The sequence below is a fragment of the Rhinoraja longicauda genome, chromosome 11 (genome assembly GCF_053455715.1).
Source record: "Rhinoraja longicauda isolate Sanriku21f chromosome 11, sRhiLon1.1, whole genome shotgun sequence".
Classification (NCBI taxonomy): Eukaryota; Metazoa; Chordata; class Chondrichthyes; order Rajiformes; family Arhynchobatidae; genus Rhinoraja; species Rhinoraja longicauda.
The window spans coordinates 41,038,168-41,053,401 of record NC_135963.1 but is presented as its reverse complement, the minus strand read 5'-3'; the positions used below and the strand labels follow the sequence as shown (position 1 = coordinate 41,053,401).

The window sequence follows — 15,234 nt, the reverse complement described above, 5'->3', positions numbered from 1 at the left end:
ATTTGTATTATGTATACTTCACCCAACTTTTAGATGCAAAATTTAGATGCAAAATTTTACATTTTGGCAGTACGATCTTAAACAACTGTTATTTCCAGTGTGGAAAGCAATGCTTATCATTTCTTGCCAAATCTAGCCATTCTAGACGTTTAATTGGACACCTTGGGTTTTGACTTGTCTTAATGCCAATACTTGATTTCCAGGAGCCACAAGGAACTGCAGATGTTGGAATTTTGAGCAAAATACAAAGTGTCAGATCACACCCAGACATTCACGGCGAAACACTAAACATACAATTAACAACATTTCCTTATATGCGGATGATGTACTATTATACATCACAAACCCTGAAATTAGCATTCCGAATTTACTAAATCTCATAACTCAATTTGGCTCATTCTCCGGATATAGAATTAATTGGTACAAAAGCGAAATTATGCCAATTACGGAACAAAATCCGGCTATACTTCAACAATTCCCTTTTAAAATTGCCTATGAAAAGTTCAAATACCTTGGAATCTACGTGACTAGGAAATATACTTCTTTATTTAAATCAAATTTCCCTTCTTTAGTTACTAAATTACATAGAAATATCCAATTTTGGAAAACACTCCCCATTTCACTAGCTGGTCGAATTAATGCTATAAAGATGATCTACCTCCCACAGCTACTATACCTATTTCAAGCAATTTTTTTCAAAAAAATTGATTCAATTATTACTAATTTTATTTGGGATTATAAGACCCATAGAATAAATAAAAGACATTTATGCAAGTCTAAAACTAATGAAGGATTCGCTTTACCAAACTTCCTATTTTATTACTGGACGGTTAATATTAAAAATATAACCTTCTGGCTGGACGACATTGATCGGCAACCAGATTGGTTAAAGTTGGAGAAGGAGGATTGCTTACCATTTGACATTGGTGCGATCTTATTCGCCCCAATAACTTTGAATTAAAAAACATATGGAGGAAACCCGATTATACATAGTGTTATCCGTATTTGGAAACAATTAAAACTCACTTTAAAATTGAGTAATTTATCTTTCTTCCTACCCATTGCAAATAACCTTTCTTTCAAACCGTCTGTCTCAGATATAGGATTCATTCAATGGAAAAGCTATGGAATTAAAATGGTGGGAGACCTCTATCATAAGGGAACTTTTCTCTCTTTTCAGGAATTACAACAGAAGTATGGATTACATGCTAATAATTTTTTTAGATATTTACAACTCAGAGATTATGTAAAATCACATACGCAAGAATTTAGATTTAGAGGCCCAGGAATTCTTGATGAATGCTTGAACCGTCACTACAATACAAATAAATTAATATCTTATATTTATAATACTCTTTTAGATACCGACATTCCGTCATCAGAATCATATAGACGAGCATGGGAGGACGAATTGGCTCAACCCATAACGCAAGACATATGGGACGAAAGTTTACAACACATACATCAATGCTCGTTAAACACTAGACACTCATTAATACAATTTAAAATATTACACAGACTACATTATTCGAAGACAAAATTAAACAGGATCTTCCCAAGTATCTCCCCTATTTGTGATAAATGTCAATTTCAAGAAGCCAATTTAACTCACACTTTTGTGACTTGTACAAATATGCAAAATTTTTGGATCGATATTTTAAAAATCATTTCCAAAGTTATCGATGACCAACTGGATTTAGATCCAAAATTAATAATTTTAGGATTATCAGAACACATTACAAACTTTACGCTAAGTCAGAGAAGCTTTCTTGACTACAGTTTAATAACTGCGAAAAAATTAATACTTAAATTTTGGAAAAAAACAGTAACCCCCACAATTAAAATATGGATTACGGAAATGACCGAGACCTTGCATTTGGAAAAAATAAGGTTTGCCTTAATTGACAAACCAAATCTATTTTTAAAAATATGGTCTCCATTTATTGAATTTTAAAAAAAGTAAATGGGTTTGTCACAAAACTAAAATTTAAAACTAAAGTTAAAACTTGAGTTTAGGGTTGGATGTACAACTATACTCATTAACTCCCGGTTCTATCCCCATAATCTTTATATTTGTAATTCTCTTTTTTCTTTGCTTTCTCTCTATTAGTTTATAGTCTTTTTTTTCAGTCTCTTTTCATCTTTATTTTTTCTTAAAAAAATTAAAAATTGAAGCTATGTAAGAATTCTATAACCAGTTTGTCGTTTATTATTATTTGTACATATGCTTTAAAAAATTAAAAATTTTATAAACATTTAAAAAAAAAAAAACAAAGTGCTGGAGGAACTCAGCAGGTCAGGCAGCCTGGAGGGTATGAACAGATGATGTTTCTGGTCAACATCCTTCTTCAGTCTGAGTTCCTCCAGCACTTCGTGTCTTGGGTTCCATTGTTGGACATTCCTGGAAAAAGCAAATTTCCATTGAGGCAGCAGGGGACTATGTATTGGGAGCTTCCCTGTGAATGTTTCAGCCCACCAAGGTACCCATACCCCACAGCCTCCCAAAGACGACCCATCTCCAACCTTCTATATGGCTTCCTGAGTTCCAGATCTCCACACCAGTGCCCTGATCTCCAGAATTCCCTTGTCAAAGCTTTAATCTCCAGGCATACACCCTGCTCCCACCTCTGCAGATCCTAGGCTTGGATTAGGGCCCAGAACTTATTTTACCTCAGCTCTTCCCACTGCTCCCCTATGCCCTTCCCAACCCTATACCTTCCCTAGTTCTGTAATATATAAAATTTGCAGTGGCAGGAACATGACTAAAATGGTCATTCGAATGCTATACAACAATCCTTTGGCATGCCTTTAACAGGGATCAATTTTGAGGAATTGATTTTGATATTGAATTGTATTAATTCTTGGACTGTGGTTTTCACCACTGTTTTCTGATATTTATTATCTTGATGCCCTAAGAAGATGGGTGGTAGATCTTCTGCCTAAGCCACTTCAGGCGATAGTTAAGAGGTGGTAGATTGGATTGTTTTTGAAGCCAGACCCATTGTAGAAATCAGTTATTCAATTGGGGTTTTATGACAGTCTTACAACTTCACATTCACTACTTGGTACTATATTCAAATGTGCAGATGCAGTGGGATTTGTACTCCTGATCTCAGAATTGCCTTATGAAGAACATAACCTCTGAAACTACTGTACTTATAACTGGTACATCACTGGTACAAAAGCCGCTCTTCACCTGCAGTCTCTTCATGTCAGAGCCTCAGCAGTAAATACTGGAAAATTGACAATTAGCATTTAGCTGGTCCAACCAACTCCTGGATATTACCATCTCCAGGAAGATCCACATCAGTAATATGAACATGATTTTACTGCAGCATTCATTTAATGGACCCTGATTGAAATCTGATCCTTTGGAAAATTGTTAAGTTTGAATGTGAAAACGCTATGACCTGTGCAGATCATCATGTCAATAGAGAGTCATACCATCTGCCTCACCTAATGACCAGATAAAGTTTGTCATCAACAAAAAATGGGAACAGATTGTTGTGAAAGGAAAGTACATGTATTTCTCAATATATGAATATTATAGTTAAGAATTTTCACAATAATACCATTAACATATTAGCATACATTTCACCATAATATATAGCACACCATAAAATGGTCGAGTTGTACAGCACAATTGTACAAATTGTACAGTTGTACAGTGGAAACAGGCCCTTGGTCCCAACTTATTCATGCCAACTTACGTGCCTTCCTGAAGGAGACTTATTTGCCTGCATTTGGCCCATATTTCTCTCAACGTTATCTATCCATGAACCTGTCTACATGTCTTTTGAAATTGTTATTATACCCATCTCTACCATTTCTTCATGCAGCTCATCCATATACCCACTACTCTGTGTGTATAAAGCATGCCTTTCTGGTCTCCTTTAAATATCTCTCTTCTCACCTTAAACCTATGCCCTCTAGTTTTAAACATTCCTTCCCTCAGAAAAAGACTGATTCTCCCACCTTATCTATCCCATTTATACTTTTTCAGAACTCTCTAAGGCCACCCCTCAGCCTCCTTCACTCCACAAAAAAAACAGTCCTACCTATTGGATTTGTCCTAATAACTCAAGCCAGCAAACCCAAGCTGCAACCTTGTGAATATTTTTGGCACCCTCTCCTGCTTAATCATATCTGGTATGGTGACCAGAACTGCACACAATATTCCAGGTGCAGTCTCATTAGTATCCTATACACTGTCTGAACATATGAATTCATGGTACCAATTAATCTTTCAAACTTGTATTTGAATGAATTAGTATCATCAATTTCCATTACCTCCTTTGACTACCTGTCCATATGAGCTGAAATAATGATTTGTATGGATTAGTTATGTTTAACGCATTTAAGTGCAGGTTCACTGTTCTGGATACTGAATGAAATGTTTAAACAATTAGAGAATTTCACTTCCTATCTCTAACATGTTTCCTCATCTTTTTCAGGTACATTTGATGAGAAGTGACTGTGCAATGTCAACATGGCAGGAAGTGGTGATGGGCAGCTTTCAAAGTCTCATAGCCATCATTGTAATGTTGGTGCTGTTCCCTACAAAGAAAAGGATGCAACAAATTCAGCTAGCATATCAGACAGAAATGTATATTCTGCACTCTCCAAAAAGTACCCCAGAATCTGTCAGTGGATACCAAATCCAAATACCACTGTCCCCCAGAACAAGCTACAGGTCCTGAAAGGTAATAGGCCATCAGAAAAAGATGCAGGCCAACTGCCTGAGAATAGAAACTGCCCAGAGCAGAGCAAACCAAGAATCTGCATTCTTTCAGGAGATGGCCATGGGGACAAACACCATGAAGAAGAAGTAGGCCCTGGTTTATGTAAGCGCACTTACTTAACAGACAGCATTCTTAGCTGTGAGCAGGGCGAGTACAATGAAGGCAGGGAATCCTTAGGTGAATGCATCAAACAGGATATATTAAGAAGGGTAACAGAAACAGTCAACTTGGAAAATTCTTCCTTGCTAAATGGGGAGAATCCTTCTGAAAAATGCAATACAAAGAACTGGAGTCCTCCAAAAGGATTCTGGAAAGTACTTGGAATGGAAAATATACAATCAGTTGTTAGTGCAGAGAAATTTAAGGATGAGATTCTCCCAGAGGAAAATTGGAATATTAACGAATCAGAGATTTCCAACGTTCACTGCAGATATGACTCTGAACAAAAGAGCGTGTTAGAGAACTTTTCAAAAGTCGATGGTTTAGGCGGTTCTGCACTCAGGAGAGGAGAGTGGACTATGGAAAATACACGCAAGCTTGGTCATCTGGGGGGCCTTTGGAGAACGGACAGTTGGGAGAGTGTCAGCAGTAGTGCCAGCTTGTTGTCTCTGACAGAAAGAGTAGAACAAAATCGTACCAATCTCAAACGAATGCTGACATCTTTGCATCCCAAGCGTGGACCTGGAATTGGTATTGAAAACCTGCCTCTGGAGAGGCTTGCACCATCCAGCTACCAATTTGCATCTACCCCTCTGGACGATAGGTTCCCTAGGAACAAATATATCAAGCAAGGTAAATCTTTACATAGATTCTTTTGTATTGGACAGCATTTTCACTGTGTTTCTACATCTTTTGTACAAATCATTATCATGGGGGATTCCCTACTTAATTGAAAGATACAGCATGGAAACAGGCCATTCAGCCCACCGAGTCTGCGCTGCCCATTGATCATCTGTTCACACTAGTTCAATGTTATTCCGCTTTCGCACCCATTCCCTATATACTGGGGGCAATTTATAGACACCAATCAATCTACACATCCACACATCTTAGGGTTGTGGAAGGAAACAGGAGCACCCAGAGGAAACTGTGCGATCGCAGGGAAACGTGCAAACTCCATACAGGCAGCACCCAAGCTCAGGATTAAACCCCAGCTTCGGGCGCTGCGATGCAACCGCTCTACTAGTTGCGCCACAGTGCCACCTTTCACACTGTGACGGAAACTCTTTACTTCAGGGTGCTAAACATCAAACTGCTGGAGGAACTCGGGGGATCAAGCTGTATCTGTGATGCCAAAGGAATAGTCAGCTTATTAGGTGGAGATCCTTAATCAGGACGAGGGAACTAATTGAGCCTTTGTTCCAGAAGTAAGCAGGGGCCCTAAGTCATTCATGAGAGGGGATGGAGGTATATAAAGACTGGATGTCTAAAGTGAAGTTGAGGTGGTAGAGGCAAGGGAACTGGAAGTTGTCAAAAATTGTGGAGGGCATGAGAAATGTCCAAGATGTCGGTTGAAAGGGACTGGATAAGATGAAACAGGACAGAGTCAAGGCGTGAAAAAGTTATTCCATGAGTCCCGATGCAGGGCCTAAAACATGGAGAAATACTTTCAGGCAAATCTCCTCTGCACCATATACTTTGAAGGCTGGTGAACTCTTCTATAAATCATTAAACAAATTCCATTTGCTCTGTCCATAGTCTGATTATAGGTTCCCTTTCCATTATGTCATTTGTTTTTCTCAACCTTGGGGTTGTAATTGGACTCAGGTGCTACCATAAATAGAACAATATCTCTGTGCTAAAAATAGAAAGCACTGGAAACAATCATCAGATCAGGTATTTGTAGACATTTCAGGTCAAAGACTCTTCATCCATGTTAAAGAGATATGGCATTCTTTACATTTAATGGTCTGTGTGGGAAGGTCTTATTTGGTAAACATATCATTGGATCCTCCTTTCCTCTTTGTGTATTCAGCTGAAACAGTTCCAAAGCACAACGTATCCCCTCTACCTCAGTTAAATGCTCACATTTACTTCATTTCTTTTTCTTTCCCTAAATGTATCTTATATATGAAACTTAACTTGTCCTTGGCTCAGCTATATGCAACAATCTTAGTGGTGGTAGTTTTCACTTAATGGCAGACAGGGGTGTCAGTCACCATATTTTTTTTGTTTTGCTCTTTTATTTTGCCTGGCTCCTTACTCTCCTTACTGCCTACATAACTGTTGCCAACTAGGGGAACTGTGATTGGTTTATACAAGCATTAACAAAAACTAGCTTTTAGCAACAAAAAAACTGCTTGGTGAAGTGGACATTAAAAATCTCACTATTTTAAGATGCATTTTGTGGCCAATATTTACCCCCAATTAACATTTCTAAAAACATTATCTGAATATTAAGACATTGTTGCTTGTAAGAGTTTACCAAATTGGCTTTTGTATTTCATGCACTACGAAAGTTACCACAATTCAGTACTTCTGTAGCGGCAATGTGCTTTGATATATTGTTAAGGGGATACGAAAGACATTATATAAGTGACACAAAGAATATGTGTCTGCATATGATAAATTGATAAAAATGCAGGAAACATCAAATAAGAAACAAAACCAATCTGTCGGGTCATCAATGCAATTGGTATTGACACAAGAGACTGCAGATGCTGGAATCTTGAGCAAAATACATAGTGCTGGAAGAGTTCAGCAGGCCAAGCAACATCTGTGGAAGGAAAAGGCTCGATAACGTTTCAGATCAGGACCCTACTTCAGAATGATTGAATAGAGGAGAGAAAAATGGTAAAGTTGAAGGGAAAGGATCGAACAAAAACTAGCAAATGATAGGTGAATACAGGTGAGGAGGGCTGGTTGCCAGATGGGTGGACTTAGTAACAAGGGCTGGAGGTGAAATGGAGACAAAAAAATGTCAGATAAAGAAGGTAGAGGAGGACAAGCTGTCTTTGAATCTCATGATACATGCTATCACGTTTTTGTACCTTCTTCTCAATGGCAGATGCAGGGGAAGAGGGAATGCCATGTCCTTGATTATGTTAGCTGCTTTCCCGAGGCAGAATGAAATGTAGATAGTCAGTGGAGGGGGAGGCTGGTTTGTGTCATGTACATGGGCTGTGTCCACAACTCTACTAAGTTTAATTCTCCATCCTCCTCTTTCACTGATCTCTTCGTGCCCTCTTGAACTATTATACCGAGCACCCCACCTCCTATCGAGGCATGTTGTAGCCTTCTGCACTCAATATCAAATTCAACAATTTGACCCGAATCATTACCTTTCCATTTTCTATCATGATTATTCCAGTTAATATGGATATTGATTTGGTCAAATTATAACTCGCTTTAGCCTACTCCTTACAGTAAATACAATCTAGTAGCACATGTTTTGCATGCAGCACAGTATTTAACTGCAGAATAAAACCAGTGGCAGAATATGATAACAAATAATTCAGAAAGTTAACAGAATGTCATTGTTTATTTCTGGGGGAAATTGTTGAGAAATGGAAGGAATTTTTGCTTTAGTTACCCAGAGTATTAGTGACACGGGGCCTGCAGTTTTGTGCATGGATTGATTTCTGCATTTAAAGAAACTTCAAATCTCAATAATTGCTGTTCCATTCTTCCAATTACTCTCAGTATGAAATTGTCCTCTTTTAAGTATTTTATCCACCCTCTTGCTATTTCTAGAACTATCTTGTATTGTCTTTAAATGGTGCTAAAATAATCGGTCCAAGCCACAAATTTGAATATTTTTTTACATGTACGTATGGTTTTCCTAGGTTGTGGGATAAATGAAAATGACAGTGACTGGGATTCAGAGATTTCACTACAGCAATCTGATCGTGGTATGAGGTGAGACATATGTTGCTTTTGACCTGTCCTTGAGTTCTACAATGAATCGTGGCTGCGTCACTCTCTGCTCTGCCAGATGGCAAATTCTTTGGATTGGAGTTATATTTAGAACGTGGAAAGTGTTTTTAAGTTCTGTAAGCCTGCTGATTCCAAATGTACTTACTTTTGCTATATAAGTCTTGAAATCTTACCCATCAACAATCTACCACTCTTAAGTCTTGAAAGATTTAATTGAACATTCAGAGCCAATTGCTAGTGCGTGTTCTAGAAGTCTGCCACCCTTCAAGACTATAATGCTTCAAATGTCTTGAGGCATTATAGCCATGCAATATTCCGCCCCCACTCAATACTCACAAGCTTGTAGAATAATTATTTAACATGAAATTTGTCCCACGGTGAAACATGTGGTATATTTCCATCATCTGATGGGATTATTCCAGAACCTAGAGAATTTTGGATGCATTCAACATCTTTGAAGCTGCTTTGTTTAAGATCCCAGGATGCAGGCCTCCAGGTCATGCAACATCTGTCTTCAGTTCCTTTAGTCTGCTTGATGTCAATTCCATTCCTAATACACCTGGATTATCTGCTATTATTGGTATGCTTTTAGCATCTTCGATCATGAAGACAGATACAAGCTAATTGTTAAACGCCTCTGTATTTCTCTATTATTAATTTTTAAGTCTTATTCTCAGAAGGAAGTTAGACTAGGACAGAACATACACAGTGGACCACAGGACCACGGGGAGTATGTTGAACGGAGGTACCTTGGGGTACCAATAGATAGTTCACTGAAAGTGGGAAGACCTGTAGGCAGAGTGATAAAGAATGGGTATGGTATGCGTACCTTCATTGACTGAGGCATTGATTATAAGAGTTGCAGATACATTTGTGTAAAACATTGGTCAGGTTTTATTTGGACTATTGTGGACAGTCTGGTCACTAAACTATAGCAAGGACGATTAAGATAGAGAGGATTCAGAAAAGATTCACAAGGATGTTGCTGGATTGGACGGGTTGCATTATCAGGAGAGCTTGGATAGGCTACATCTGTTTGAAGCTGAGAGGTGACATGATGGAGGTATATAAAATTGGGGAGGCAGAGATAGGGTAGCTAGCCAGAGTCTGTGTCAGAAGGAAGCAGGTGTCTAAAACTACAGGGCAAATGTTTACGGTGAGTGGGGGATTCTAAAGGGAACCTGAAGGGTCATTCTTTTCAATGGGTCATTCTGGAAAGAACTGCTAGAAGTGATGGTAGAGGTGAGGAGGCGGTGGAGGCAAGAACAGTAACCACATTCAAGAGGCACGTTGAATGGGCAAGGCACAGTGGGATATAGAATTGACGCAGGCAAACGGGATTAGTCTAGACAGGCATGTTAGTCAGCATAGACAAGGTAGGCCAAAGGGCCTGTTTCTTTGCTGTATAATGCTATGATTCTCTGACTGTGACCAACTTATATGTTAGTTGCTATTTTTATATGATTGTAGAAAATATACTGTCTGTTTTTATAATTATTTCAGTATTTCAGTCATCTTTTGTTGATTTCGTAAATTTTCTCAATCTTTTGGCCTACTGCTAATCTTTGTAACATTGTATATCTTTGCTTTCAATCTGATACCATCCTAGCTTCCTTAGTCATCCTTCTCATAAAGTCTTTATTTCTCAATTGAATATATAGAGTCATAGAGTCATACAGCGTGGAAACACGCCCTTCGGTCTAACTTGACCACGCTGACCAACATGCCCCATCTACACTAGTCCCACCTAGTGCAGTTGGCCCATATCCCTCTAAACCTATCCTTTTCATGTACCTGTCTAAATGTTTCTTAAAACGTTGTGATGGTACCTGTCTCAACTACTGCCTCCAAGAGCTCATTCCATACACCTACCACCCTTTGTGTAAAAAAAGTTGCCCCTCAGGTTCTTTTTAAATCTTTCTCCCTTCACCTTACATTGCTGAGTCATGAAATATATTTTTTAATGTTTGCTGCTGCTTATCTGCTGTTTTATCTTTTTCATCTATTTTCCAGTCTATATTATCTCTGCCTTTATACCTGTATGATTATAGTCATAGATTTATGCAGCACGGAAACAAGCCCTTTGGCCCAAATTGTTCTGTGCAAGCAAGATATCCCATCCAAGACAGTCTTATTTGCCTGCATGTGACCCATATCTTGCCAAACCTTCTCGTCCTTGTACCTGTCCAAATGTCTTTTAAATAATGTTACTGTTCCTGCCTCAACTATTTCCTCTGGCAGCTCATTCTGTATACTGACCACATACTGAACAAAATTGCCCATTAGGGTCCTATTAAATCTTCCCCCTCTCATCTTAAACCTATGCTCTCTAGGTCTTGCTTCCACTGCCCTGGGGAAAAGAATGCATTCACCCTATCCAATCCCCTCAAGATTTTATCCACCTCTATAATATCACTCCTCTGCCTCCAGTGCTCCAAGGATTAAAATTCTAACCTGCCCAAAGTTTCCCCATAGCTCAGAACCTCAAGTCCAAGAAACATACTCGTAAATCTTCTCTGCACCTTTTCCGGCTTAATGGCATCTTTCCAGGCGACCAAAACTCAACACAATACTCCAAGTGCGAACTTACCAGTATCTTGTACAACTGTAACATAATGCCCCAAGTTCTATACTGATGTCTATTATAAACCTACTGACTCCCACAACTGTCTAGACTACACTTCTTCCCACCCTGCCTCCGGCAAAGACTATCCCCTACTCCCAATTTCTCTCTCTACGCTGCATCTGCTCCCAAGATGAGGTGTTTCACACCAGGACATCACAGATGTCCTCATTCTTTAGCGAACAAGGTTTCCCTCACCTATCATGGATGAGGCCCTCACTTGTGTCTCCTCAGTATCCCGCAGCTCTTCTCTTGCTCTACCTCCTCCCAGTTGCAACAGGGACAGAGTCCCCCTAGTCCTCACCTTTTACTCCATCAGCCGTCGCATACAGCACATAATCCTCCGACAGTTTTGCCACACACAATGGGATTCCACCATAGCCCTATCTTCCCAACATCACCCCTTTCTGCTTTCCCCAGAGACCATTCCCTTCGCAACTCTCAGGTTAACTCATCCCTTCCCACTGAAACCAGTCCTACCTAGGTACCTTCCGCTGCAACTGCAGGACATGCAATACCTGTCCCTATACCTCCTCCCTTGACTCTGTCCTGTACGCCGACATTCCTTTCAGGTGAAACAGAGGGTCACCTGCACCTCCTCCAACCTCATCGACTGTATCTGCTGTTCCTGGTGTTGACTCCTAGATATCGGCAAGGCCAAGCGCAGACTCAGTGATCGTTTTGCTGAACATCTTCACTCAGTCTGCCTCGGCCTACATGATCTTCCGGTTGTCAAACACTTCCCACCCTGGAAGTCCCCTTCCCATTCCCATAATGAGCTTTCTGTCCTGGGCCTCCTCCATTGTCAGAGTGAGGCCAAACGCAAATTGGAGGAACAGCATCTCACATTTCACTTGTGTAGCTTAAAACCCAGCTGAACTAATATTTCTCTAACTTCAAGTAACCCTTGCATCCCCTCTCTCTCCATCCCTCCCCCACCCTAGTTGTCGCACTAGTTTTAATGTTGTTCTGTTGAGTTCCTCTGTCTGTTTACTCATTGTCACCTATCCCACACCCAACAATAGCCTATTATGTGCCTCCATTTCCTTGTTTATCCATGCTTTTTGCATATCTTCCATTCATTTCTCCAATGATCTATATCTCTCGTTCACGTTTCCCCTGACTCTTAATCTGAAGAAGGGTCTCGACCCAAAATGTCATCTATTCCTTTTCTCCAGAGATGCTGCCTGACCTACTGTTTCTCCAGCCTTTTGCGTCTGTCTTGTTCCCCGATACGTGCCAAAAGCCTTTATCTCTCTGCGATTACACTTTCAGGGATCTATTTAGTTGTACACTGAGATCTCTCTGCTCTACGGGCTCTACCAGCACTCTACTCTTCACTGTGAAGGTCCTGCCCTGCTTTGATTTATCCAAATTAAACTCCATTTGCTATTCTTCAGCCCACTTGCCCAGCTGATCAAGATTCTATAGTAAATATTTTTAGATCATTTCAAGACCCCTTTCTCAGCCTTAAATTTCTTACTCTTAATTTGAGTATTGACTTCTATCATGTTATGATCACAATCCTTTACTATGAAATCATAAGTTAATCTTGTCCAGATCACATGACCAGATCTACAATAACCTCTCCATTATTGACTCCACAATGTATTACTTTAGGAAACAATCACATGCTTTGAACTCATTCCTGCCTTTGCCAATTTGATTTGCCCAATTTATATGATCAAGATTTGGAAACAATTACATAATTATTCCAGTACTTTTCTTGAAAGCTCTTATTTATTCAGGATTGATCCAATATGTAGCTCAATTTAAGGACCTATAAATTATGTCTGACAGTTCCCTTGCTATTTCTTATCTCCACCCTAACTGATTTTACATCTCGATCTTCTAAGCCAAGATCATGTCTCACTGCAGTACTGATGTCATCTTTTATTAACAGAAACATTCAATATCCTTTTTCTTTCTGACTATCTTTCTGGAATGTCAAATACCCAGCAAAGTTTAGTTCATAATCCTGGTCACCTTGTAACCATCTCTTTAATGGTTATCAGACCAATTTATTTCTAACCATGCCATGAATTAGTCTATCATGTTGTGAATCCTGCAGGCATCCAAACTAACAAAGCTTTCAATCTGGTAATTTTAACAATTTTGGCTCTATTTGCAGTTCCCCTGTTACATTTGTATGGTCTGCCCTTTCTTGTTCATCCGTGATTATCAATTTAAATGTTGCCTCCCCGCATTTCCATCTTGTCCTTATCTTATTCTTTCCCAATTTCCATTCATCCGAACCTGAAACATTGTCACTAACACCAAACTATTCAGTTTAAAATGCATTTAACTCTCCACCCCAATTCAAAACAATTTAATTTATCCAACTTCTCAACATCATTTAATCCTAAACTATTTATAAATAAAACACTAATTTACAACCCTGGTTATTTGTTTTACTAGGAGATTAATCTCAGTCCAATCCAAGTGAAACCTTTTCTTTCAGAATAACTCCCTCTTTCCCTGGTATGTAAGCTAATGGTACGTAACCCACTATCCCTATGTCATTCTTTGAGCTTTCTGATCTTCCTGATCCCATGACAATGTGTCCATGGCTCGGCTAAGGTAAGGTTGCTATCTTTCTGGTCCTCTTTTTAATTTAGACCCTGGCTGCTCTTACTCCCTCAGTGGAATCTTTTTCTTAATCCTGCTGTGTCTTTGGTTCCACATGAATCCTAACAATGATGTTTCCCCTCCAACCATGAGGAGATGTCCTTGGTTTAAACCAGTATCTGCAGTTCCTTCTTACACATTTCGTCTGCTCCACTGCAAAGTCTCCTCAAGGTATGTCTACTTTGAAGAAGTTCTCCTCCTCTCTCCAACGAGAGTTCTGCAACATCCTCTCTCGCTGCTCGCCCTCTGTGATTCCTCCTGCTCTCCGACTCTACGACCACGTTTTAACCCAGACTCACTACCACAGCCACGTGTGTTTTCTTGGTGTTTGCCTGCGCCTACATCTTCTGCCTCGTGGATTCCAGCTCCGGTTCCAGACATCCCAGTTCGGACCCAACTCGGATTACAGTTACCGACAGTCGCTTTGCCGCTTTTCGCAACAGTTCTCCTTCCGTGCTTCACATTTTCACCCTACAAACAGCTTACCTTGGCCTGTTTCCTTTATCATCGCTACATTTTTGCATATCTTTCATTCATTGGTCTTTATCTCTCCACATCACCGTCTATATCTCTCGTTTCCCTTATCCCTAACCAGTCTGAAGAAGTGTCTCGACCCGAAAAGTCATCCATTTCTTCTCTCCAGAAATGCTGCCTGTCCCGCTGAGTTACTCCAGCTTTCTGTGCCTATCTTCTTTAACTCTGAGGTATCACAAAATGCTGGAGTAACTCAGCGGGTCCGGCAGCATCTCTGGAGAGAAAGAATGGGTGACGTTTCGGGTCGAGACCCTTCTTCAGACTGCGATACCTTCGATTTGTACCAGCATCTGCAATTATTTTCCTACACTTCTTTAACTCTGACATTGGTTTGAGCCTGCAGGAATTATGCTCATGGTTGCAGGTAACATTATCTAACTTTCTAACTGTACTGTTGCCTAGCAACCCAGCATTCTTTTGCATCCCTCATTTTGAATGCCCCTATTATATTCAGTTTTCTCTTCATCCTTGCCAGTCACAAAGGGTGCAAAAATCACATACCTTTTCAATAATTGCAGCGACTGAAGCTCTTTCTACATTCTGAATCCCTATTCCTGATTTACAGCCTTAACCTTCTGTCCATATCCACATATCAGATCCATAGAACTGAAGCTAAGTTCTGCCTCCTGCCTCCTAAACTGCCTCCTGAAACAAAGCACCAAGGTAGCATTACCTCTTCCTGCTGCATTACAACACCCGAAGCTTGGACTCCATCTCATCAAATTTGAAGAAAGGTTCCTTGGGCTACGAATATTAAATGTTCATGTGCTGCTGTGGATCACATTCAAGTCAAGTCAAGTCAATTTTATTTGTATAGCACATTTAAAAACA

At 39.7% G+C, this 15,234-nt stretch overlaps 1 protein-coding gene across 1 annotated transcript in view; it reads left to right on the top strand.

Moving 5' to 3' along the window:
* Positions 1-4,489: 4,489 nt before the first annotated feature.
* The window catches only part of LOC144597978 (uncharacterized), a 44,052-nt gene continuing 33,307 nt past the window's right edge, over positions 4,490-15,234 (top strand). The window contains exons 1-2 of the mRNA XM_078407844.1: positions 4,490-5,534; positions 8,528-8,600. Coding sequence (XP_078263970.1) covers positions 4,490-5,534; positions 8,528-8,600 — 1,118 coding nt within the window. The remainder of the gene's footprint in view (positions 5,535-8,527; positions 8,601-15,234) is intronic.